We start from the raw sequence: 27,014 nt of genomic DNA, 5'->3' as shown, positions 1-27,014 counted from the left end.
CACAACATAATCATAACTAACACTTGGTTTAAGAATCATGAAAGAAGGTTGTATACATGGAAGAACCCTGGAGATACTAAAAGGTATCAGATAGATTATATAATGGTAAGACAGAGATTTAGGAACCAGGTTTTAAATTGTAAGACATTTCCAGGGGCAGATGTGGACTCTGACCACAATCTATTGGTTATGACCTGTAGATTAAAACTGAAGAAACTGCAAAAAGGTGGGAATTTAAGGAGATGGGACCTGGATAAACTAAAAGAACCTGAGGTTGTACAGAGATTCAGGGAGAGCATAAGGGAGCAATTGACAGGAATGGGGGAAATAAATACAGTAGAAGAAGAATGGGTAGCTCTGAGGGATGAAGTAGTGAAGGCAGCAGAGGATCAAGTAGGTATAAAGACGAGGGCTAGTAGAAATCCTTGGGTAACAGAAGAAATATTGAATTTAATTGATGAAAGGAGAAAATATAAAAATGCAGTAAGTGAAACAGGCAAAAAGGAATACAAACGTCTCAAAAATGAGATCGACAGGAAGTGCAAAATGGCTAAGCAGGGATGGCTAGAGGACAAATGTAAGGATGTAGAGGCCTATCTCACTAGGGGTAAGATAGATACCGCCTACAGGAAAATTAAAAGAGACCTTTGGAGATAAGAGAACGACTTGTATGAATATCAAGAGCTCAGATGGAAACCCAGTTCTAAGCAAAGAAGGGAAAGCAGAAAGGTGGAAGGAGTATATAGAGGGTCTATACAAGGGCGATGTACTTGAGGACAATATTATGGAAATGGAAGAGGATGTAGATGAAGATGAAATGGGAGATATGATACTGTGTGAAGAGTTTGACAGAGCACTGAAAGACCTGAGTCGAAACAAGGCCCCCGGAGTAGACAATATTCCATTGGAACTACTGACGGCCGTGGGAGAGCCAGTCCTGACAAATCTCTACCATCTGGTGAGCAAGATGTATGAAACAGGCGAAATACCCTCAGACTTCATGAAGAATATAATAATTCCAATCCCAAAGAAAGCAGGTGTTGACAGATGTGAAAATTACCGAACTATCAGCTTAATAAGTCACAGCTGCAAAATACTAACACGAATTATTTACAGACGAATGGAAAAACTAGTAGAAGCCAACCTCGGGGAAGATCAGTTTGGATTCCGTAGAAACACTGGAACACGTGAGGCAATACTGACCTTACGACTTATCTTAGAAGAAAGATTAAGGAAAGGCAAACCTACGTATCTAGCATTTGTAGACCTAGAGAACGCTTTTGACAATGCTGACTGGAATACTCTCTTTCAAATTCTAAAGGTGGCAGGGGTAAAATACAGGGAGCGAAAGGTTATTTACAATTTGTACAGAAACCAGATGGCAGTTATAAGAGTCGAGGGACATGAAAGAGAAGCAGTGGTTGGGAAGGGAGTAAGACAGGGTTGTAGTCTGTCCCCGATGTTGTTCAATCTGTATATTGAGCAAGCAGTAAAGGAAACAAAAGAAAAATTCGGAGTAGGTATAAAAATTCATGGAGAAGAAGTAAAAACTTTGAGGTTCGCCGATGACATTGTAATTCTGTCAGAGACAGCAAAGGACTTGGAAGAGCAGTTGAATGGAATGGACAGTGTCTTGAAAGCAGGATATAAGATGAACATCAACAAAAGCAAAACAAGGATAATGGAATGTAGTCTAATTAAGTCGGGTGATGCTGAGGGAATTAGATTAGGAAATGAGGCACTTAAAGTAGTAAAGGAGTTTTGCTATTTGGGGAGCAAAATAACTGATGATGGTCGAAGTAGAGAGGATATAAAATGTAGGCTGGCAATGGCAAGGAAAGCGTTTCTGAAGAAGAGAAATTTGTTAACATCCAGTATTGATTTAAGTGTCAGGAAGTCATTTCTGAAAGTATTCGTATGGAGTGTAGCCATGTATGGAAGTGAAACATGGACGATAACCAGTTTGGACAAGAAGAGAATAGAAGCTTTCGAAATGTGGTGCTACAGAAGAATGATGAAGATTAGATGGGTAGATCACATAACTAATGAGGAAGTATTGAATAGGATTGGGGAGAAGAGAAGTTTGTGGCACAACTTGACCAGAAGAAGGGATCGGTTGGTAGGACATGTTCTGAGGCATCAAGGGATCACCAATTTAGTATTGGAGGGCAGTGTGGAGGGTAAAAATCGTAGGGGGAGACCAAGAGATGAATACATTAAGCAGATTCAGAAGGATGTAGGTTGCAGTAGGTACTGGGAGATGAAAAAGCTTGCACAGGATAGAGTAGCATGGAGAGCTGCATCAAACCAGTCTCAGGACTGAAGACCACAACAACAACATGCAGGTAAAGTTAAATATTTTACTTTGTGAAAAATTTGTAAATTTCTAGTGCTGCATTCAGGCTCGCACAATCGGATATTTTCAGAAATAAATCTGCTTTCTTTTCCTAGTTAGTAAGTAATACTGCTACCCCTCACTATAAACAGCATTATTTGAAGCTCTACGTTTCGATTTTCCATCATCAGGCTTCTTACAGTCCGTACATTTGTTGTTCTATGCGCCTTGGCATTTCTCCAAAGTCCTCTTGTTGGCAAGTAGTACCTTGCGTCCTATTTGGCGTTTTTATCAGGAACCAGCGTATTTCTGTCATAATATAGCACTTCACCTCTTGTCGAAAGTCACAGTGCGTAATCCTTAAGGTACCAATATTATAAATGTGTAACTCACCTTTTGAGTCCTGCATCACAGAATCGAATTTGATGTAGTTTGGTATGGGTATAGTTTGAACTCTGAGGAGGAACATAAAAAAAAGAGTACCTGAAAAAATTATATCAGTAGGCAGAAGTGAATAGTCGATAATAGTGAATCAAAGCAGCAAAGAATTTGTAACTTTTTTTTTTTTTTTTTTTTTTTTTACAACAGGTTGCGTAGGCAATTAGAGTGATGTCAAATTGGAAAGTACAAAACCCACTCAAAAAGATCTCCACAAAAATCCGCGACGATATAAGCTATTTTTACGGTTCGCCCCAAATATATATATATATATATATATATATATATATATATATATATATATATATATATATATATGACTATTTCTTTTGACTGCACCTGGCGCAGCGAATCCGAAAGAGACCACAAAGATGGTGATCAAGGGTGAACCCTAAAAGATAAACATATGTTCTTGAGAAATTTTTGTAGATATTTGAGATCTACCTATTAGGATGACATCAAATTATGTACCACATATTGATTAGGCAGCGTGTTGTTGCCGGCAAACTCTACTTACAAGTAACAGATTACATTTAAACGGCTGAATAAACTTTCATCAAACATTTTTCACAACATTTCTTATTAAACTAGCCTTCAAAATTACGCGAACGAAGCCGCAGATAAAAGGTAATTGAATATGTAGATAAATAGACACTTTTACTCATCGATGGAGAACTTTCGGAAATGCTTGCAGGTGGTATACTGCTTACGTAGCAATGTGCAGCCATGCATTAAACACACCAACAGACAATTTTCAGACAATCTGTAGAAGAGTATTGCCATCTGTCTTTGTTCAAACCTTACCTCGATCATTTGTTAAATGAAACATTCCCTAAAACTCAGCTACAAAGAATCGGATATCCACAAAAATTGTTGTCGGAAAACTTTTGTGATGAAGATATTGAGCACGTTTTGCAAAGTCTTGAACAATACAAAGGCGACTGCTTTGTTACGCATCTTTGAAGGGAAAACCACAAATCTGGTAACATATGGTTGAACATATGAAAATATCTCTAGTAGATATCCATAAAACGGCAATGGCACATATTAGTTTTCTGTCAGTTGTTGGGCACCTTTCCCATCACAAGCAGCACTGTTAAGAGATCATTCTAACTTTAAGCCATGCCAAGAAGTATTTCCGCATCGGGTGACAGAAGATCGTTAAAATGGCCTGGCACCGATGCATATCCATCAAGAAACTGCGTCAACGAACACAGAGAAAGTGTTGGATATCTTCCGAAGGAAACACGAGAAGAAACTTTCATTGCATCACATGTGACAAACGTACGTGTGTGTGTGTGTGTGTGTGTGTGTGTGTGTGTGTGTGTGTGTGTGTGTGTGTCGCGAAGCGTATTCACCCTTCTAATCCTGGTGCGCCACTTTTCCCGCCCTGCCAACGCCGCCTCACATGAATCTAAAGAAAATACATTGCTATGGGATACCTATAGTACTCAGACTGGACGGAGAATTTTCTGACAGGCAGAGAGCAGCACGTTATCCTGGCTGGAGAGTCATCTATGCTGAAGTAATATGTAGTGTCCTAATGGGAGTGTGAGGACTCTTGCCATTCGTATTCTAAACTAATGCTGTTGGGGTACTTTTCTGTCCTACAATTTGCACACAGAATTTGTAAAAAGACATTTTTGTTATCAAACCAATTGCAGCACCAAATTTAATAGTTGAAACAAATTATTCAATAGTACTTACTGCCTAAAAGTAGGTAATGCTGTCATAAACCAGAAGTCCAGTTTGGAACAAGTCATTGCCAGAGGTGACTGAGCCACACAATTTACAATCCACAATTTTAAATCTGCTGTTCTGGTGCAGACAAATTCACCACCCTAATGACTTCAAGGCCAGAGGCATGACCCACTACAGCACCATTAAATGTCACATTGGGCTAAACATTGTACACAGCCTCCATCCTATGATGGCATTAACAGACAGACACAAATCAATGTGACTGGCACAAATTCAGATTAATGATTTTCAGGTGAGTTGCTGATTATATAAAGCTTGTCACAAACATGTGACAACCAGTAAGATACCACAGTGTTCTATTTAAATTGGAGCAGGCATGCTAATGAAAAATTGTTCCCTACTATGTGCCATTTTTTCCACAGTTTCTATTTTCCACTAATACAAAAATACATAATTTCTGTGCAAACTGGGCAGGGATGTTTGTAAGCATGTCAGCAGAATTGCTGTACCAAAATATGCAATGACTACGTCTCCTCACACTTGGCATAATCAGCTGCTCTTAACTACTTCAAACAATTCACAATACATTTGTGGGAATTTAGTATCTATGCCTCACTTCAAGTTTTTTTTTTTTTTGTTGCTTTTACGAAACTATGGACAGTGTCCTTTACTCTTTAGTATCTTGTACTAATTTTTTTTAAACGTCTGCTGTAAATGATGATATGCTATTTTCAGGAAATGTCCATGAGAGCAACAGTCTTCAAACACATACTAAGTGAAAAATTCAAGCTGAAACATCTTTGTGATGGCAATAACTTAGGTATCTAAATTACTAGGAACTACAAAGAAAGTAGTTTGTGGAGAGATCATGCACACTACACAAAGCAAATTATCATAGTCAGTGCTGAGGAGGGTAGCCTGATATCTACACCACTGAACAAAACCAAGTGTTCACCTCTGACAAGAGTCCAAAAACAGACCAAGAGCAAGAAGCTATGAACTACTGCCTAGTGTGAAACAATAGGCAGTTTAATGTATGCTCTACAAGTGTAAAGGCCATACCTAGCCTGCTTGATAAGCATTGTCAGCCACTTTCCCACACTTGCAGGCAGTAAAAAATTTTAAGGTATTAACAGTACTACATTACTGTTTTCAAAAGAAGAAATATGCCAAATAATTGGTTATTGTGGTGCAGATTGGACCTGATACTCCCAAGTCAGGACGTTGGCAGCTAGAGATTTGTTTAAATCCCACGAAGCAACGACACCCTGGCAAAGTAAGGAACAGCCAACAGTAGTCTTATTCAAATATGAGACAGAATATATAGTCTTGACTTTAGCATGTTAGGAAGATCTATGGTTCTAAGATCTGACAGCGAGATTTGCTAAATTTAAGGGAGATGCTATCAAGCTACTGTGTGACACGACAATTTACTTGTCTAAGGCTATCGGCCACTATAGTTGCAGACACCTCATAAGACAAAAAAATAGTCAGCTCAAGTCATTAGAGCACATACCTTCAGACCTAACACTGATATGTGATGGCACAGCCTTATCTGCCATCACCATACCACTGAAACACTATTACAGACAGAAGATTCATACTTACCTGATGTGTTCAAATGTGTGCTTTCAGTCACTGAAACCTACACCAGCAATAATCCCATCTCCACCTTCTGGTGGGTGCACCTCTCCTGGGAGGGATTTCCAGTTACAGCATATCCAAAAGTCTCTCTCCCTGCCACCTCCCCCCCCCCCAAAAGTATTTTCTTCCTTCAATATGTTCCCATTTAATGAAATCTATAAATAAAACCACTACCCCACCTCTTTTCTTTGACACATTCAATGTAAAAACCTGAAATTTATAAACAGAAATCTAATTTCCAATTACTCTAAACTCATTTTTGTTTTTCTCTGTATATTACTTTGTCAAAACTGGAGCATCCGTGATTGAGATTACAGTTTCCCCAATCATGCCATTGCTGAGAAGATGAAATAAATCACTGTAAACTTTTATTATTAATTATTACTGAGGAATTTTTTCCAAAATTACAATTTGCTTTCAGCAAGTGATTCATAATAAGGCTGCAACTATAGGTGAAGTACCCATCTTTCTGAAACTTTTATAAGCAACATTGCTTTTATAAAGAAACATGACTACACACCAGCTTGCAGTATACTAATACACAATAAGAACTTTCATATCACAGTGCCGGAGAACCAAAGGTAAGGGAGGTGGAACACACCATAAGCAAGGTGGTAATGTGCTCCTGCACTGTGTGCTAGTAGTGCATCAAAGTAACAGTACCTTGCCTATTGTGTGCTCACTTTATTGTAATGGTCATCTGACAGTAACACGGTTACAAGCTGCCAATTTGCTATCAATATTTTTATGTCAATACATTTTCACATATTGAAGTAGTGCTGCTTGAGGTTGGGCAGGGTGAATGTTTAAGTCCATTATAATATCTTTTACTGATACCTCTACCACTATTATATTTAGAACTTATTTTAGCAAAAACATAGTAGTATCACATTTATGTAGCTGTTGTCTTACATTTTAAACAAATAAAAATATTAATAATAATAATAGTTATTCCACCTCTTCTGCATTTCGGTTCTGTAAATACTGATGACTACATATAGATTTGCTGATAAAGTCAATAGAACTGTAAATCACTAAATGTGGAGAATATCCACAATGTATTTCAATTTATAAATATGAAAATTTTCCCCTCAAGCAGTGACACTGAAAAAATTATATTAAAGCAGTAATCATGAAGATTTTTTCCTGCTAACAGTGGAGGACAGGTAGAGTTTGGACCGGGGTGCCAAGTCAATATGTCTAAACTACTGGCTTCACTTATAATGTATTATGGTGAGGAGTACTCCTAAACTTGGCCAAGGGAGGATGACTCAGGGAAAACTAATTTCATTACATGTGGATACAAGAATTTTTACTATTTATTTACATTTAAATATTTGTACATATAATTATAAAAGTGCTATAGGCTTATTCAATGCTTAATTTACAGAGAAAATTTCTAAGAACAAATATTCATTTCATACATAGTTTAAAAGTTTAGAAATTATCACAGCTCAAAGAAACTGATCCAGTTACAACAAAAACATCTGACATATCTTTGGCAAGATTATCCACATTATATACATCACTTAAAAGTATGAAGTGATTGAAGACACATTCAGTACCAAGGAACAACTGAAGTAGAAATAAAAACGGGTATCACTCACATCCATGAGACAACAGCACCAGAAATCAACATAAATAAATCTATACACATTAATGAGAATAATACTTTCCAACATTTTACATGTCTCTGCAGTCTTTATTAAAATACTCTTAAATAAGTTATTTTTTTAAAAAGTTCTCAAAAAATTAACTTTTTTGTGCTTCTTCTGAACTAGAAATTGTATCTGCCTTGCTACTAGAACCTTGTTTAGGATGTTTTTTGGATGGGGATTTCACTTTTTTACCAGTCTTCTTTTTCTTTGTATCAACTTCTGGTTTTGGATCCTTATCAGAGGTTAGTTCAGAACTGGCATTTTCTTTTGCTGATTCTTGCTGTGTTTCACCTAATTCTTCAGCTTTTGGAGGGTTTGTTATTTCCGACCCAGCTGGTATCGGTTCTATTTGCATCACAGATGTCTCATCTACAGTCTTTGGTTCAGCTTCTTTTGAATTCTCTGGTGTAGCACTAACATTTTCTTGCACTTCTGTCTCCTTCGCTGTCTGTGGTAAGCGTGGTTCTTTAACGTCACCTTCCTTCTGAACTTCCACATCTGTTTTTACTGCCACATCTTTCTGTGGAAGAGCCTCTGCCTCCATCTGTACCAAATCAGTCTGATTTGATGCAGGTGGTTCTACTTCCATATCACTTTTATCTATCTTCTCTGAAGGCTTCTCACTTGCAACCTGATTAGTTGATTCAGTCAATGGAGCCTCAGGTGTCACTACCATGTCCATTGTCAGCTGTGTATCAGCTGATTCTCCCTTATGTTCACCATTTTCATTTCTGTTAGTTTCAGTTACTTCTGCTGAAGGCTGAGATTCACCTTTTGTTTCTATCAGACTTGATTCTGTCTCGGATTGTTGTGTTGGTGCTGAGTGCTCAACATCCATTTTCTCAATATGTTCCTCAGTCTCTTTAACATCTGGCTCCATTTTCTCACCTGCATTTTCCAGCACTGGAGGCTCAGGCGCAACTGTGTCAGCCTCCATCTCTTCTGCTGGATTTTCTTCTCTCAGTTCAGTTGTGTCACTATTATCTACTGACTGCATCCCTTCTGTGTCTTCTGAAACTGCATTTTCATTCTGTTCCTCTGGTGCTGGCACCTTCGATTCCAGAATACTGATACATTTCTGTATACTGCGTATTGCTTCCTTGCGTGCTTGCCTCACGTTTTCCTTACCCTCCGTATCAATATCATCTAGCTTTAATAAATTCCTTGTTAACATTTCATCAAGGTATATATACTGCTTATCTTTCCTGGAGGTTCCAGCAAAATTTTCCACCATTCTCTGAAGATTTTCCACATCCTTCTGGACAGCTTGGACACGATGAATTGGATCATTAGGCTGTGGAGGCTTTGGCTGCTGAGGCTTAGGTTGTTGTGATGGCTTGGGCATCTCCTTTGGTTGCTGTGCTGCTGGCTGCTGCATACTTGGAGCTGAATTCTGTTGAGAAAATATTGTTTCAGGTTTTGAGTGTGGTACATTCTGCTGTGGACGAGTATATTCTGTCCGTGCTGACTGTGGTGGAGAATAAAAACGCTGTTGTGGCTGGAACTGATGATGCGATGTGTACGTCTGTGGCTTTGAAAATGTCTGTTGAGGCTGTGGAGGAATCCTCTGTGAAAACACTTGTTCTGGAGGTGGTTCTTCAGAAGCCAGATTTTTAGGAAGAATAGGTTCATCTCTCCCTTCAACAAAAATAGGTATATGCCTCACATTGCTAGACGATTGCTGTGGTGACTGCGGTTTCTGAGGTGCAACAGGTGGTTTTCCTGGTGTTATGTTAACTCTGGAAACATATCTTTGAGGCTGAGGTGTTTGCTGAGGTTGATTTTGAGACTGGGGTGGTTGCTGATTTCTAGCATCAGGAGGTGCAGACATGGAACGATGGCCACGATTCCCACCATCATCTCGGCCAGCTTCTCCTTGCTGAGGGAAAGGGTTTCTGCCTCTGTTATCCTCTGGCTTTGGAGATGATGTGCCCATTTCACTTTCCACATTGCTGCCACTACTGCTGCTTCTTGCCTGTGTGTGTGGTTCAGCTTCACTTGACCCACGTCTATTCTGTCCCCAGGTGCCAGTATGTGATGGTGATCCACTCATTTCTCCAGCCCAAGGAGGACACCGAAGTTGGTCTGCAAATTCTGGATGTCGCTGTGCCAGATCATCTAGATGGGCACGAATATCCTGTCGTCCACTCCTGGGCATCATGTCGTCGTCAAACGGAAAGCCGGTCTGAAAGAAGCAACTCATAAATATTTGTAGTACTTAAACATGTGGGCGAATCTTACAGATACCTTGACTAGATTACATTAAGAATAAATCATTGCAAGTTACTAGCAGTGTTCAACAACACTCAACAGACATTACAACTACTTTATCATCAGATATTTAAAAACTATGATTTTTCATAGTTGTCCCCAAAACTACTAAATTTAAGGCTCTGGGCCCTGTTCCGTGTACCTGCAGCCTCTCAGGTGTCACTGATTGTGACATGACAGGAGTCCATAACAATAAACAGTATCTGTTACATGTATTGTATCCATTACTGATAGTCTACTTCCCAGCATTTCAAATCACAACCTTAACTACAGTAAAACTAAACACACTGATCTGCACGAAGTTTATTTTGGCTTATATTTCCTCCCAGAGATTGGAGCATTTGGATGTGACTCTAGTGTGATATACTGCTTGGGAACATGAATGCAGGCATTATTAAGGTTCCAGTTGACCCACCTGACCACAAGGGAGGTGAACACAATTTGCATCAAGCACATCATAAACCCTTCACACCTGCATGTGCCATCCAAGAACAAGTAATGGGCTACTTGCTCTATTCCACCATCCCACACTGCTGGTCAGAGATTAGTGGCAGCCTGATCAGGGGATCAACATACCATGCATAGGCTGCCATGAACACCACAAACTGCTGCTTTTGGACTGGTGCATAACTGGAAAGCATGGATTGCTGATAGAGTCATACTGTGCTCAGTAATTAAACACAGTTCTGCAATATCCTGGATGAACATTATCTACAAGCATGGCAGCAACCGAGGGAAATGCCCCATTCCTCCAATGTTTAGGAGAGGCACAGATGTGTTACTTCTGGCACCAAATTTTGGGGAACTATTGAGGACAATACTCATCCCACATGGCACATGTGCCTACAAACACCTGCATGAAAAGACATTCCTTTGGCCCAGACCTGTCCCAAATAGAAAGTGTGAGATCAGCTTGGGCACTAACTGTCCCAGTGCCAGTATTCTGGCTATCAAGGACTAGTTAAAATTATTGGAGGCCAGCTTGCCTTAGTAGAGGCTAAAATGGCTCATGACACCCTTGTCAACAAAATCAATGCAGTCAGGCAAGAAAGACCACAAGAGAGAGGGGTGGAGGATACAACAACGCAGTGATAAGTGGCCACATACTACCCCAGTTCTTTGACACAATTTTGTAATCATCAAAATAATATAATCACATACCCTCGCAATCTGTGAAGTTTTCTTTCATTTTCTCCTCTCCTTATGGGTGCTAGACATTTCTTGTGGGACTGGGTATTTTTGTTCATATTTTGCTCTATACAGTAAAATATATTGAAGATACTACTGGTAAAATATGCATTCTATTTTCTTTTGTCCCACTACCTTTCTTGTCACACTCTCAGCTCCTCTGAATAGAACATCTCCACTTCCTAAGACATTGTCTAAGTGAATGCCTTTCACCATTTTACACAGAATGTGATATGACATGTAAAACAGATATACAATCAAACAATGTGCAATAGTTATCAGGTATCTAAAATATTTCCGAGGGCCGTAGGCTGTTTAGGGTGTACCTTGGTTTAAAACTTTCATATGGCATTTGTTTCTTTTTTCAAAGATTAAGAAAGACACAAGCAGAAAAGTTAAAATGTTCACACTGAGGTAAGTACACTCCTGGAAATGGAAAAAAGAACACATTGACACCGGTGTGTCAGACCCACCATACTTGCTCCGGACACTGCGAGAGGGCTGTACAAGCAATGATCACACGCACGGCACAGCGGACACACCAGGAACCGCGGTGTTGGCCGTCGAATGGTGCTAGCTGCGCAGCATTTGTGCACCGCCGCCGTCAGTGTCAGCCAGTTTGCCGTGGCATACGGAGCTCCATCGCAGTCTTTAACACTGGTAGCATGCCGCGACAGCGTGGACGTGAACCGTATGTGCAGTTGACGGACTTTGAGCGAGGGCGTATAGTGGGCATGCGGGAGGCCGGGTGGACGTACCGCCGAATTGCTCAACACGTGGGGCGTGAGGTCTCCACAGTACATCGATGTTGTCGCCAGTGGTCGGCGGAAGGTGCACGTGCCCGTCGACCTAGGACCGGACCGCAGCGACGCACGGATGCACGTCAAGACCGTAGGATCCTACGCAGTGCCATAGGGGACCGCACCGCCACTTCCCAGCAAATTAGGGACACTGTTGCTCCTGGGGTATCGGCGAGGACCATTCGCAACCGTCTCCATGAAGCTGGGCTACGGTCCCGCACACCGTTAGGCCGCCTTCCGCTCACGCCCCAACATCGTGCAGCCCGCCTCCAGTGGTGTCGCGACGGGTGTGAATGGAGGGACGAATGGAGACGTGTCGTCTTCAGCGATGAGAGTCGCTTCTGCCTTGGTGCCAATGATGGTCGTATGCGTGTTTGGCGCCGTGCAGGTGAGCGCCACAATCAGGACTGCATACGACCGAGGCACACAGGGCCAACACCCGGCATCATGGTGTGGGGAGCGATCTCCTACACTGGCCGTACACCACTGGTGATCGTCGAGGGGACACTGAATAGTGCACGGTACATCCAAACCGTCATCGAACCCATCGTTCTACCATTCCTAGACCGGCAAGGGAACTTGCTGTTCCAACAGGACAATTCACGTCCGCATGTATCCCGTGCCACCCAACGTGCTCTAGAAGGTGTAAGTCAACTACCCTGGCCAGCAAGATCTCCGGATCTGTCCCCCATTGAGCATGTTTGGGGCTGGATGAAGCGTCGTCTCACGCAGTCTGCACGTCCAGCACGAACGCTGGTCCAACTGAGGCGCCAGGTGGAAATGGCATGGCAAGCCGTTCCACAGGACTACATCCAGCATCTCTACGATCGTCTCCATGGGAGAATAGCAGCCTGCATTGCTGCGAAAGTGGATATACACTGTACTAGTGCCGACATTGTGCATGCTCTGTTGCCTGTGTCTATGTGCCTGTGGTTCTGTCAGTGTGATCATGTGATGTATCTGACCCCAGGAATGTGTCAATAAAGATTCCCCTTCCTGGGACAATGAATTCACGGTGTTCTTATTTCAATTTCCAGGAGTGTAGAATATAGCCTCTTGCTAAACCAAGCACACCATCTCCATTTACTCTCAAACATTGACAACACAATCACCTGCTACTGGGAGCTCTGTATCCACCGCCATTATTTCACACAGACCCATCCGACTCCCTATCAAGATGTCTAACGCATACTTGTGTGGAGAATTATATCGTGAGGAACGAACAGATGACTGAAATCCTGATAATTTCACCTGCAGGATTTGGCCAGTAAGTACAGGTCATGTCTTGGTGTAAAATTCTTGAACCAAACTTACAAGATCACATGGGAACTGGATTTTTGTATTTTTTGTATTTATGGTGCATGAAGTTCAGAACAAATATCAATCCACCAAAGCAGTTACATGAAACTCCCATAAATTCTCAATAAAATAGACTTTAATGTTTTCCGAAACCTGTAATTCCCTAAACTCAGGTAAATTTTCTGAAGAACGTTGTGGGTCTGTGGTAGAATGCTCACTCACTCACTATATGAGTGTTCTGGGTTTCATTCTCAAATGTTCCATTTTTTAAAGAAAGAGGCTTGTTCAACAAGCATTATGATTAAGTGCAAAATACGTAAAGAGGGAAAAAATTAATTTGTAATGGTTTTGAATTCAAACAACCCTTAATAACATTCTTTTTACAAAAGATCAGTATTTTGGCAATGAAAACTGGATTTTCATGTGCAATACACAATTGGAAATACAATAGCGTGCATTTTCATAAATAAGACAATTAGGCAAGTGAATTAGCATATATTTCATGAATTCTATTTTAAATGATGTAGGTATTCAAATTTAATGGAAAAAAGAAAAAATAACTGAAATAAGGCTAACTAGCAATCTTAAGTCTTAAGCACTGCCCATATATCATTGAGGTGTTATTTTACACATCACAGAAATACTATCAGAACATCCATTAATGAGTTATATCCAGGAATCAAGCCAACATCCCCCATATGGCATGTTAACTTTTTACCACATGACAACTTGGACCTTGATTTTGGGGATTAAAGACACTTCGAAATGTCTATTTTCTCGAAATTCTTTGCGAGTTGCATCACATTGTTCTGGCAGACATACACACCATAAATATAAAAAAATTACAAAAATTAAATTTCTGAGTGCACTACTACTTAGTACCAATGCCCCAGATGCAATTCCATGACTCTTTCCACAGCGTTACAAAAAGAGAGTGTGTGTGTGTGTGTGTGTGTGTGTGTGTGTGTGTGTGTGCGCGCGCGCGCGCGCGCGCGCGCGCGCGCGCGCGCGCGCGCGCGCGCCTTACTCACTCGCCAGTCTACACAAAACTAGTTTAATTCACACATTACATGCAAGTGACTGACCCAAATGGCATTAAACACGTCATGAACCAGAACAATAGATACAGCACCAAAAATATGAAACATCTAGTGCAGCAATGTTTCAGTTTCTTTTCATTCCATTAAATATATTGATAATTCTGTACACACAGGGTCTGTAAACAAGTAAAACATATTCCAAAGAGGGTAACAAAAACATTTAATGTTCCACAAAATGATCTGACATTAACATTATTTCTTACATTTTGTTGCACGATATTTCAATGGCACTTTAACATGTGTATGTAAAGTAAGCAGAAAGGAGTGTGCACTCACAGTAACTTAATAAAAGTCATGTAGACCAAAATTTAGATTAAGCCAATATCTGTCTTGTCAACATTTCAACTAGTTCCACCATGAATCACTAAAACAAAGCCTTTAAAAACCTCAACATTTACCTCAGTCATTATTTAGAATTCTAGCTTTTCTAACTGTTATCCAGTCAGTCACTGTCTAATTAGTTGGACGGATGTGAGGCAACAGACACGCTATTTTGAGCTTTAGTTACTGTCTAATGAGTTATATTTGCCACAAATTTGGAAAACTAAGTATATGTTTCCAGAAGTAACGACTTGCATTCACAAGCTGACATACATACAATCATGTACGCAGTTTGAGGCTGGGGAGCACAATGACAGGGTTCTTTGATTTCATGAGCAACCATGACACATTAACAAGTCCTCGATGCCTTAGCTAAACAGTAAAGTGGTCCCTACATTACCTGTTGTAGACGCTACTACTTAATCCTTTTTTATATGGGCAACAATTCTAACAACATAAATGGATGAAATACTAACAAAGTTTGTACTGTTCATTTTTTATTAAACCTCTATGTCCTATTACCAGTGAAATCTTTCAGCAAGCCATAGTTAGACAAGTCTGCTATAGCTTTAATGAGTCAGCCCAGGAAAATCTGAAGCAACTTCAGGAAGCCACAGAAAACTAAAATGAAGGTGTCTGGGCAGGGATTTGACTGTGTATATACAAGTATTTCAATGCTACCGACTAGCAGACTGGCATCCCTGGTCACACACTCGCCTGTATTTTAACTAAGTATTGGTATCCCCAAACATGTTGGTTTTAAGTAGGAATGTTCGAACATACCATAAACTCAAAAATATCTAACCACAACAGGAATATGGGATTTTCACTGGATATAAAATAATTATGGAATGGGGCGGGGGCAGAGGGGAGGGGAGAGGGATGTAACATTTGACGCCTATAGGCTTTGCCAACACACAGCAAAACCATCTTCCAACCACACCTACCCTACAGGTCAGCCTGTCCCCTCAACATCCACATATTTTAAAAACAACCTATGACAACTTCACTGACCATAACAGAACATTCATCAATACCTTTAATACACCCTCACAGCACCAATTACCCTACTTTAATATTTTTCCACTAGAATCCGTATGAATAATCAATGCTTTCAAATGAACACACATTTTAGAATGCAATGAATGTTAATAAGCAGCTTACAACATTCTGAGACAGTAGTATGTTCAGGATGTGAGACAGTACTGTTGCAGTAGACATTTCATAAAAAGGCAATATTCCTCTACAACACCCAATTGGGGCAGTATTCAAAACAAATTATTACTGCACAATTAAAAATGGCCTGTTCATGTAATTTAACTAACATAATGAATAATACACAATAAGGTTTCTGAATAATTTCTTTTATGCCACTTAGTCTAATAAAATTCTTTAAGATAATTTTTAAAGATAATGTCATCATCTCTTCATTCCAGATGCTACTTTTAACTTTTGCTGAAAACAGAAGCTGTGCCACAAAACTGCGCAAGTGCTTAGAATGCACATAATTTTCAGATACTGCAGACAAAACTGCACACAGAAGTGCATTTCCCCCTTTTATAAACCCATTCATTCACTAGCAAGTGTGTTCAATTACTTTTTCCAACACCTTTGAACTTTTTTTGCTCACACTAAAAACTTACAAAAACTTGTAATAACATTTCTTGTGCTACAGAGTTTAACTGGTAACTGCACACACTCAGGACTTATGTTCCCATAACAGATCTGCAACCGTACTTCATTGTGTCCCTGAGAAGCACAACTTCACTGGGTAACATTGCGTTACACCCTATTTGGGCATTTTATCAATAAGAGAAACAATAGTTTTTATCAACTATACCAAAAATTATCAGAAATACACAATGACGACACTTCCCACCAATCTGTATTACTACCAATGATTGCTTCACTAAGTTCACTATGAAAAACAGAGTTATATAGAGGACCAACCTGACAAGTAGGCCTATTCCCTTTAATTGCCCAGAACATTCTCCAAACCAATTGCGAAAAATCGTTGCACAATGACATAGCGCATCATCATCCATAAAAATTCCATCTTTGTTTGGGAACATTTGAGTCTATGAATGGTTGCAAATGGTCGATGATTGGTGAAAATGGACCAGAGGACCAGTTCATTCCACGTAAACACAGTGCACACAATTATGGAGCCACCACCAGTTTGCACAGCATCTCATGATAACCTGGATCCATGTGTTCGCGGGGTCTGTGCCACACTAATCCTACCATCAATTCTCACCAACTGAAATCTTGACTCATCAGACCAGGCCACCATTTTCCAGTTGTCTAAGGACCAAATAATATGGCCACAAGCCCAAGAGAGGCACTGCAGGTGATATGCTGGTAGCACAGGCAATCACATCGATCGTTTGGTGCCACAGCCCATTAATGGCAAATTTCACCAAACTGTCCTGATGGTTACATTTATCATATGTTCCACATTTATTTATGTGGTTATTCCATGCAGTGTTGTTAGTCTGTTAGTACTGGTAACTCTAGAGGAATACTGCTGCTCTCTGTCATGTGAATGCCATTGACCATTGCATTGTCCGTGGCAAGAGGTAATACCTGAAATCTCAGAATATTGAATCCCATAATGATTTCGGAAACGGAATGTCCTGTACACCCAGCTCCAACTATCTTCCGCGTTCAAAGTCTGAAGTCCATTCGTGTGGCCATAATCAAGTCTTACACTTTTTCATGTGAATCACCCAAGTACAAATGAAAGCTCCGCCAATGCACTTCCCTTTTATACCTTATGTAAGCGATATTACCATCGCCTCTATGTGTGCGTATCGCCATCACATGCCTTGCCACATCAGTGTATGTAGAGTGTATGCACTTAATATGAATCTAAATACTTTAATGTGTAATGGTAAGACTTACTAACCAGAAGGTACTTTCAGAGAGTACAATTGCAAGTGGTAATTCCCAGCCTTCTTTCAGACTTATCCACACATTTATAGGAGAATTTACAATTTAATGTGGCATCTGTACAAGAATGCAAATTGTCATAATTTTACATTAACAATTCAATGCTGCAAGTGAAACAACTGGTAATTAGGTCAAATAAACAATAAGTGACAAGTTCTTTGACAGACTTGAATCAAATTCCATACCTCTGGATTGATAGCCTTACTTCTACTAGCCAATTTGTCACATTTGTCAATAATGCAATACAGCATTTCTGAATTTACCTGGTAGAAATAAGCATCCATGAATAACAATTGTCAAATCTTAAGCAGACATTGCTAATGATTTAGACCTTCTGGTTAGGCTACACATTTGTCAGTCATCACAATTTTTTTATTTCATATTGACATTTGTTTGTGTGGGAGTGGAGAGTGGTCAAAGGCCCTAATACACTGAAACGACGTATAGCAAAATGTTTCAAATGTGTCATGAGCAATAGAAAATCATCCTAGAAGCACCCTATTAAGGGCTACACAAATTTGAAGAAAAAATTTTATATAAAAATTCCTCAGAATTCCAAGAGTCAAGAGGAAGATGGTGTCAAGAAGCTCGCGATAAATTAATGGCGAGTGGAATGGGGGTGTGGGCAACATACCCCAATGACTTTTCTTCCCTCTCAGCTGAGGTATTTAACAGCCATAAGCAGTAGTTCAACAGCGGTTTTTAAAACATCAGTAATTTTTATGGAATAATATTCATATAATTAACACATGCTGAAATATTAAGTATTATAAAATTTGCGATTTTTAATACTCAATAAAATCAAGTTTCTTTCCTAGCTTAACAAGCACAGAATTCCCCGAGAACTCCAGGTTTTCCAAAAGAATCGCTGCCCTGGCTATTGCAGCTTATACTCTTAACCCAAATGACTCCATAAACTCAATCTCAAGATGAAATCTGGGCATTCCTAAAATGCAATATGGAGAGAAAGAAATTCCACGTCATTTCAGTAGGCCGTAACACCTTACACGTTGCAAACAGTAAAAACTTGTGTGTCGTATATACCAATAACTTGCTTTCATTGTTTTAAAGGGGGGGTAAATTCCTTCTTTTTAGGAAGTAGACTTTCCAGTTCTACTAGAAGGTTTAAATACATTAACACTTCGACTGACAAACCATAATGTAGACAGTACTTTGCTGAAAAACTTGAGCCTTTGATAAATAAGTTATCAACATTGTTTCCTTTCATGAAGCACAATGCTAAGGGAAAAAAAAAAAAAAACACCAAAGCAATGAGTGGTGAGTCCTTTCCAGCTGCTCAAATTGCACTCAACTTTCCATGTCATTTTGCCATTCTTTGACAATGTTGTAGACAGTACATTACTGTTACTTTGGATCTTCAGTTCAGGAAAGTGTTACGCCCTATAACACCATGTGAATTGGTCTCAACATACCGAACCACATTAGCTCAAAACAATTTTCAAGCTATTTGAATCTTACCCCATTTTCAATGTAGACAAATTTTAACAACAATCGTATCAACATAACCTGTAACAATGTTTATTTCAACATATGGTGATACCTATGCAGCACAATTCATTATAATTAGAACCACAATTTCACCTAACCGAACTACAACTGTTGTTATGTTTGGTAATCCTAGGTCACTTGCCCCTTAGATGTATAATTACACCACAGCATTTCAATTTCCTCCTTAACCAACACACACACACACACACACACACACACACACACACACACACACACACACAAGCCGATAGTACAAGGGAAAAAGATCTCATTAAATCTTGCTGTTCAAAAATAAACGGCCGGTGATAGCCAGAAAAGTGAAACGTACAAGAAACCTGTTATTTTTACCTCACCTGCATGTAAGTAACAGGTCCACGAGAACTCTGCGATTCCATCGTTATACCAACGGAGCACACGTTTAATACACCACTCCAGTATCTGTAACGCTACTGCGACGACCGCAAGGCAAACCGGACTTAAATACAAGGGCTGCTGACTCAGCAGCCACGGCCATTTGGGGCTATTTCAGTTGAACGATGCGCCAACTACGTCACAAGCAAAGTCTGTGGGTGTGATACGTGAATAGCTTGCCCTCCCCACACGTGTTGAAGCCTGGAATATTCCCCATCTCCCAACAATCTCTGAACCAACTGACCAAAACATAACTACTAGTAATGTAAATCACCACAAAAATGTACACAAACCATACATACATCTGAAACAGCGAGGTCGGGCTGAAACTCAACATTTCCTTCCCAAAGTGTCACATCATACTTACAAGAGAACCCTAATATTGTATCGCTGATTCTGATAATGCCCCGTGAAAGATTAACCGAAGTTGACTACTGTCAACGTATCTATAAAAACAATTTCTTTCCTATGACAAATTGGTACACTACTAATTTCTTCTTTCTAGAGCGTCTCTTCAACCAAAACAGGCAGAAAACTATCATCAGGTCTCCCGTAAATCACCTGTGCGTAACAGCAACACACCGTTCGTGAAAACGGAAACAAATAATTTCACCGAATGTCACACGATTTCGGTTGACTAAACGTACGGCTACTACTAAAAAGGTTTTTTATAGCTAAGTATGCACACCAGGAAACAAAAAAAACGCCATGATATATTTAAAATTTGTTTCTGCAAACCGATATCTAACAGCACTCTCAAATGCTGGAAAAGTCCATGTCACAACAAGACATTTGCAAAAAAAAAGACATGCGGCTTACATCCACAGCAACCCAACGAACTCCCTCATTCCTTACTGTCGACGTATCACTATAACTGCGAGAATTCCAGTACAACTTCTAGCGGAGCGGAAAAAAACGTTCTGCAACTGACATTTTTTTCCGGGTTGTGTAGCACCGAAGTGTTTCTATGTGGTATCAAGTACTTTATTTCCGCAGAAAGTTTCAGAGTATACTGAAGAGCAACACTGCCGGCTACTTCCAAAACAAGAAAGTGGAATTACGCCAGTCGTTAAATCCATATAACCCATATAATGCACTTTAGTATTAAAACCTATATAACGCTTACTTGGATATACGGTTGCCTTAACTTTGCAAATGGGGTCACACTTACTTTACGCCAACCTCCTTTAAAGTTAAGTAGGTAAACAAATTGTGATTGAACACACGGTATCTTATAAACAAGATGTGTTGATACAATTGTTGATATAAGCACACTTACCCTAGAAGAGAAAGATCCCGACGGGTGAACAGATCCCCAATTTGGAGCAGTATCAAAGAACATCTTCCGCTCTTGGTCAATATGATTTTTTAATTCGTTGATTAAATCATCACCAGATTTACCACGAAGCCGTTCACTGAGTCTCGGTTTGTCACGAAACGAAAATGACATACTAAGAGATACCTTGGCGAGGCTGAATATATACACTCAGATCTGCCACCCACAAACCACCAGAACATTCTCCCACGACAAGCTCGCATCCACCAATAAGCGACGCGGTACGGTGCATCTCGTGTCGAAACGTATACGATAATCGATGCCTGAGAACAGTGGCGTAGTTTCTAGAAACATCGAGATCTTTCAGATGTTCAAAACCCAAACTAGTACAATAACATGAAAATATACCACATTTTCCTGAAGTAAATAAGACCATTGAATTTCGTAAAGCAAAATGCGGTTGTAAATCATTTCTCTTACCCAATAACGTAACACTTTGTAATAACTTTGAATTGATCTAATTATTTACCGACCTGTGAATAAAGCCAACGCAATTTATTTTTGCAAAAATAAGAGAATGATTAACGTTTTGCTACCTGAGATTGTGTTACTAACAGATCTGCTCATGACATGTGCGAAGTATGATAAACTATGTTTTCTAAAAAAAAATAAAGATGCTTAATTCCACGCGTCAGATTTTTTATGTACTATAAAAAACTTTTGTTCAAGTTTTTTTAATTATTTTCTACTCTGGAATGTATAGAATGCATTGTTGTTGTATCTATGGAATCTTCGTAGTAAAATATCTTCAGAGAGAGCAATTGGTGAGAAACAATGAAAAAATTGAGCGCGTAATTTGTTTTCGTGAAGTCTAAAATTTCAGTGCGTGGTAAAGATAAATTCTTGGTCAATTTTGTATGTGCTACTTCCAGTTATTTTTTGGCTTGTACCGCGTAAAACCTCTATCACTACGGTACTATTACCGTTGAAAGTAAATACGTCGTTTCATTCGAAAACTTTAAGAGTCGGCGTAATTAATTAGCCTTATAAATGTGGTAACTTGATTTATCATTGCGAATAATTGAATGAAACTACAGACTTTTCATGGAGGCGGCCCCTCACACGGACTGTGGAGATAGTAAGGTACTATTTCATATATTTAATGTAGGTGCTGTTGTGAAACTATCACTCAAATCTAATACCTCCGTAAATTATATTTCCTTCATAGATGCCTCTATTGAAAGGAACGACAGCAAATTATATTTGTCATATTTGTCGGCAATCTCATGAAAATCTCATAACTCTTCACAGGCACCATGTGTCTGCCCATACCTCAGAGGAACTTTCCTTCGCCATGATTGCTTTAAATGGTTGGACATTTACGAGCAGTGACGGAAAAGTGATTGAAGGTAGTGTAGATTCTGTAACTCACGACGGAATATGTGGTGAAAATGACTCCACGGCGACGGAAACGGTGAAACAATCCGATGAATGTCTATCAGACATTTCATTACCAGCGACATCCTTGGCTGATGACGGTCCAGTCAATTTAGTTCCTTTCTACAACGAAAACTCTCCTTTTAAATTATCAGATGTACCATTGGATATGAGCATTTTACATGACAGTGGTGGCGTTAGTGAAAGAAGTGTGAAGCCAGCAAAGAGTGCACAGCCACTGTATGGTGGAAATAATTTAAATGTACCCGTGATGCTTCAAGACAAACAAAGGACTGCTATAAGTGGTATAAATGAACGATGTGATCACTCAGCTTCTGCAGTCTCGAGTGATGATTTCAGTGGTTCTGAAACTGAAACAGATATAGAGGTTAATGGAAGTGGACGATTATTCGATAGTGACTATGATATCAAGATAGATATTTTTGATGAATATGAAGACCTAGAAATAGAAGAAGGTAGCAGACCTCTTAGCCCAACCAGAAATGAGGATAGTACCAACAATTTGACAGTTGCTGAAAATAGCAGTATGGAATGCAGTAGTAGATGCGTTTTAGGAGCGGCAAGTTCCCAGAATAAAGTGGTGAAGAAAGAATGCATAAATGACTCTTTAGCTTGTGTTACAGAAGGCCTGAATAATACTTTTGAAAATGAAATTATGCCCTGTACAAGTGATAAAAATTGCACGTTGGCATGTACAGATACACATTCTCACAAAAATAATCAGTCTGTATTTGATGACACAAACAAAGTGAATGATAAATGCAGTGAGATTACAGCCTCAGATCACAATGTTGTGGAGTTTTCAAAAACACTTACCTGCAGTGCAGAGTACAATGATTCAGCTGATTTGGGTAACAGTGTGGACTGTCACAAGGGAAACCGTACTCTACAAGAGGTATTTGTACCTTTGGTAGAAACTGGCAGTGCAGAATACAGGCATGGTATCTGTGGTATTGCTGTAACAAACATGTCAACGGTTGATGAACTGAGCTCCCTGCACAGAAATTCAAGCCCCCTATGTAAAATATCTGAAAAGGAAGAACTCTTGGAAAACAGCAAAATTTATTGTGGGGTTGAATCTGTCTGTAACCCAGCACCTAAAATGAAAATTGAAAGACTTGATCCAAATAGTCTCACTGTTTGTACTTCTACTTCAGAAATTATTTCCAACCAAATAATCAGAAAAGACACTGTTCCAGTTTACAGGTGTGCAATTACATGTGTTACGCGCTCAGGTGGTTTCTTTAAAGCAAAAGTTGATCCAGGTCCTTTGAAAGATGCAACCATTAGTAAAGTAGCAGAAAGGCGTTTCTTTTGTGAATCTTGTGGTAAGGGTTATAAAAAGAAATCGCATCTCGAAAGGCATTTGCGAGCTCATACCGGAGAGCGCCCATTTCAGTGTTCGTACTGTACCAAACGATTTGCTGTAAGATCAATATTGAAACAGCATGTCCGCATCCATACAGGTGAGAAACCATACTGTTGTTCGGTTTGCCTACAGCGCTTTCCCCAAAAATCTGGCTTGATGACACATATGATGCTCCACACTGGGAAACCATTCAAATGTGATCTATGTGAGAAATCATTTGTGTCAAACCACAAGCTGTTGCAACATTTAAAATCACATGAAAGCCAAAATATTTATTCCTGCTCAGAGTGCAAAACAAAGTTTTTCACAGAAGGAGCATTGCGGGAACATGGGAAGATACACAGTGAAGCAAAGCTTGAGCGTCCTGCATGGCAAGTGGATTTTTTGCAAAAAGATTTCTGATTTGTTGAAACATCTGTAACGTAACCGGACTGAATTTGTTTGTTTCTTGTGTTTTATGTGTGATGTGTGTTGAAAACAATGGTAAGGTCAGAAAATTTATATTAGGCCTATTATTTGTTAAAAATGTGTCATTTTTGTATATCTAATGAAATGTTACTATCTACTACTATGTTTCTGATTGCCTGGGAACATGTGCACTGTGCAGCAGTGAGTTGTTTACTTTCAGTGCTGTCTTTCGCAGTTTGTTATATGGTATTGATTTTAGGGAATCTGCTTGGTTGCATTTACATTGTAAAATATGTTTTTGCCCTTGTACATTTATTTTCTTTTTAATATTTTGAATATGTTATTTTGTTGCAGATGTGTATCACAATTGTTGTTTTTTTTCCGCTATAGTGATGTCTATGTTAAACATCTTCGAAACCTAGAAAAGAAATATAAAATTAAATTTCTGAATGTGAACCAACTGAGTGGTACTTGTCTTCAAAATATGTCTATATTGTGATATGTATTGTATATTGTTTCATTTAAACCAAGCAGTGTGTCTACGTGAGCTCTGTGGACCAATTCATATCTTAGATATGTTTGTTGCACATGGAATTTGTTCATGTATTCTTTAATGAAGAATGTGATTTTTCTTATCTGTGATCATTATTGTGCGAAGATGTTATTCTTCTTGTAAATGTATTTTTTGAAAACCTCTTTATCAATTCTTAGCCTCTTAATAAAACAGGTAGCTGACTTTCGTATGTACGCAAAATATTTACCACTACCCCCCAAGTCCCACAGCTGGCTTGCCATTCTTGTGTGTGTGTGTGTGTGTGTGTGTGTGTGTGTGTGTGTGTGTGTGTGTGTGTGTGTGTGGGCGCGCGCGCGCGCGCCAAGTGGAAGTTCCTTCACACCTTCTTCTGCCTGGAAGTATGATGAATGTTATGTGTGCATGATATTGATTAATTTGTCCTTAGATGTTTTTGCATAATGATTTTCTACTTGTCAAATAATTATAGAAATAGTGGCATGTAATAACAAGCATATTTGTCTTAGATACTAACTTCACTGAAACAAATTACATCCATATTTACAATAATAGCTACATTACACCACTAATCTATTTTCACTTCATCACTCTTCTTTACTTGCCAGTGTTCCTTCAGCAAGATCCATTATATATTAATGTGTCAAAAACAGAACAACAACAGCAGAAATCCTCTTTTGTAAATTATACAGTAAAATCTAGTCTTCTGCTATCTGTATGTAAATAAATGTGGAAAAATATGCTGGGGATTTGCATAAGTGTGTTGACAACACTTTCAGCAGGAGTGTTAAAACATTTCTCAAGAAGAAATGTTTCATTATTATTATTATTTTATTTTTCTCATTCTATCACTTGATATCAAATGGTATTTCATTGTGAAGTACGATTTTAATGTGGCCCAGGTCTTTCAGTGGGTTTACCTTGTATTCATTGCTTTACACATTATAACTATGATAGTCTACATTTGTTTGTTAATCTCCATTGTTCACTCTGATTAACAGAATTCCCCTTTGTGTGTGTGTGTGTGTGTGTGTGTGTGTGTGTGTGTGTGTGTGTAGGGAAGATGCTGTAATTATACTTAACTTTGTGAACTGGGGTTTGTGAACTGTGGAGAGTTGTGGTATATAAGTCAAATCTCTCACTTCCTGTAATAAAAAAAATTGCTTCAAACCATTTGTTGGTTTTACTCCAAAATAGTATTCTACAAGTTTCAAGAGAAGATCTATATTCAGGAAATGCCAAAAGGTTTTATGTGTGGGGGGGGGGAGGGGGGGAGGCATTTTTTGTGTTACGCTGTTGCCTTCTTTGAATGTTAGCATTGGAGTATGAGCATTATGAAAATGAAATGATTTCGATTTTTATTGATCCCATAAGTTACCATTTCTACATCTTACATATGTGTCCTTGTAACATAGGACATGTCATTATGCTTACATTCTAGACAATGTGTATATAATAGATTACACAGTAAAAACATATAATAGATTACACAGTATATGCATTTTTTGTTGTTGTGGTCTTCAGTCCTGAGACTGGTTTGATGCAGCTCTCCATGCTACTCTATCCTGTGCAAGCTTCTTCATCTCCCAGTACTTACTGCATCCTACATCCTTCTGAATCTGCTTAGTTTATTCATCTCTTTGTCTCCCTCTATGATTTTTACCCTCCACGCTGCCCTCCAATGCTAAATTTGTGATCCCTTGGTGCCTCAGAACATGTCCTACCAACCGATCCCTTCATCTTGTCAAGTTGTGCCACAAACTCCTCTTCTCCCCAATTCTATTCAGTACCTCCTCATTAGTTATGTGATCTACCCATCTAATCTTCAGCATTCTTCTGTAACACCACATTTCGAAAGTTTCTATTCTCTTCTTGTCCAAACTATTTATCATCCATGTTTCACTTCCATACATGCCTACATCCCATACAAATACTTTCAGAAACAACTTCCTGACACTTAAATCTATACTCAAAGTTAACAAATTTCTCTTCTTCAGAAACGCTTTCCTTGCCATTGCCAGTCTACATTTTGTATCTTCTCTACTTTGACCATCAGCAGTTATTTTGCTCACCAAATAGCAAAATTCCTTTATTACTTTAAGTGTCTCATTTCCTAATCTAATTCCCTCAGCATCACCCGACTTAATTTGACTACATTCCATTATCCTCATTTTGCTTTTGTTGATGTTCATCTTATATCTTCCTTTCAAGACACTGTCCATTCCGTACAACTACTCTTCCAAGTCCTTTGCAGTCTCTGACAGAATTACAATGTCATCGGTGAACCTCAAAGTTTTTATTTCTTCTCCATGGATTTTAATACCTACTCTGAATTTTTCTTTTGTTT

At 39.1% G+C, this 27,014-nt stretch overlaps 2 protein-coding genes across 4 annotated transcripts; one reads left to right on the top strand and one right to left on the bottom strand.

The window, feature by feature from the left end:
- Positions 1-7,408: 7,408 nt before the first annotated feature.
- Positions 7,409-21,173, bottom strand: LOC124595308 (BAG domain-containing protein Samui). 2 transcript variants are annotated; one of them, XM_047133996.1, is made up of 2 exons: positions 20,907-21,173; positions 7,409-9,961 (listed from the first exon to the last, which is right to left on the bottom strand). In XM_047133996.1, the coding sequence occupies exons 1-2, from the start codon at positions 21,075-21,077 to the stop codon at positions 7,871-7,873; spliced, it is 2,262 nt and encodes a 753-aa protein (XP_046989952.1). In that variant the 5' UTR covers positions 21,078-21,173; the 3' UTR covers positions 7,409-7,870. The 2 variants fall into 2 exon arrangements, with proteins under 2 accessions (XP_046989952.1, XP_046989953.1); XM_047133997.1 differs by lacking the exon at positions 20,907-21,173 and adding an exon at positions 19,570-19,733.
- A 560-nt stretch (positions 21,174-21,733) lies between these two features.
- LOC124595423 (zinc finger protein Xfin-like) lies at positions 21,734-24,860 on the top strand. 2 transcript variants are annotated; one of them, XM_047134159.1, is made up of 2 exons: positions 21,734-22,046; positions 22,215-24,860. In XM_047134159.1, exon 2 carries the CDS (start codon positions 22,258-22,260, stop codon positions 24,130-24,132), a length of 1,875 nt encoding a protein of 624 aa, XP_046990115.1. In that variant the 5' UTR covers positions 21,734-22,046; positions 22,215-22,257; the 3' UTR covers positions 24,133-24,860. The 2 variants fall into 2 exon arrangements, with proteins under 2 accessions (XP_046990115.1, XP_046990114.1); XM_047134158.1 differs by having other exon boundaries at positions 22,132-24,860.
- The last annotated feature ends 2,154 nt before the right edge of the window (positions 24,861-27,014 follow it).

This window comes from Schistocerca americana, chromosome 2 (assembly GCF_021461395.2).
Source record: "Schistocerca americana isolate TAMUIC-IGC-003095 chromosome 2, iqSchAmer2.1, whole genome shotgun sequence".
Classification (NCBI taxonomy): Eukaryota; Metazoa; Arthropoda; class Insecta; order Orthoptera; family Acrididae; genus Schistocerca; species Schistocerca americana.
This window is presented reverse-complemented; position numbering and strand designations above follow the sequence as displayed.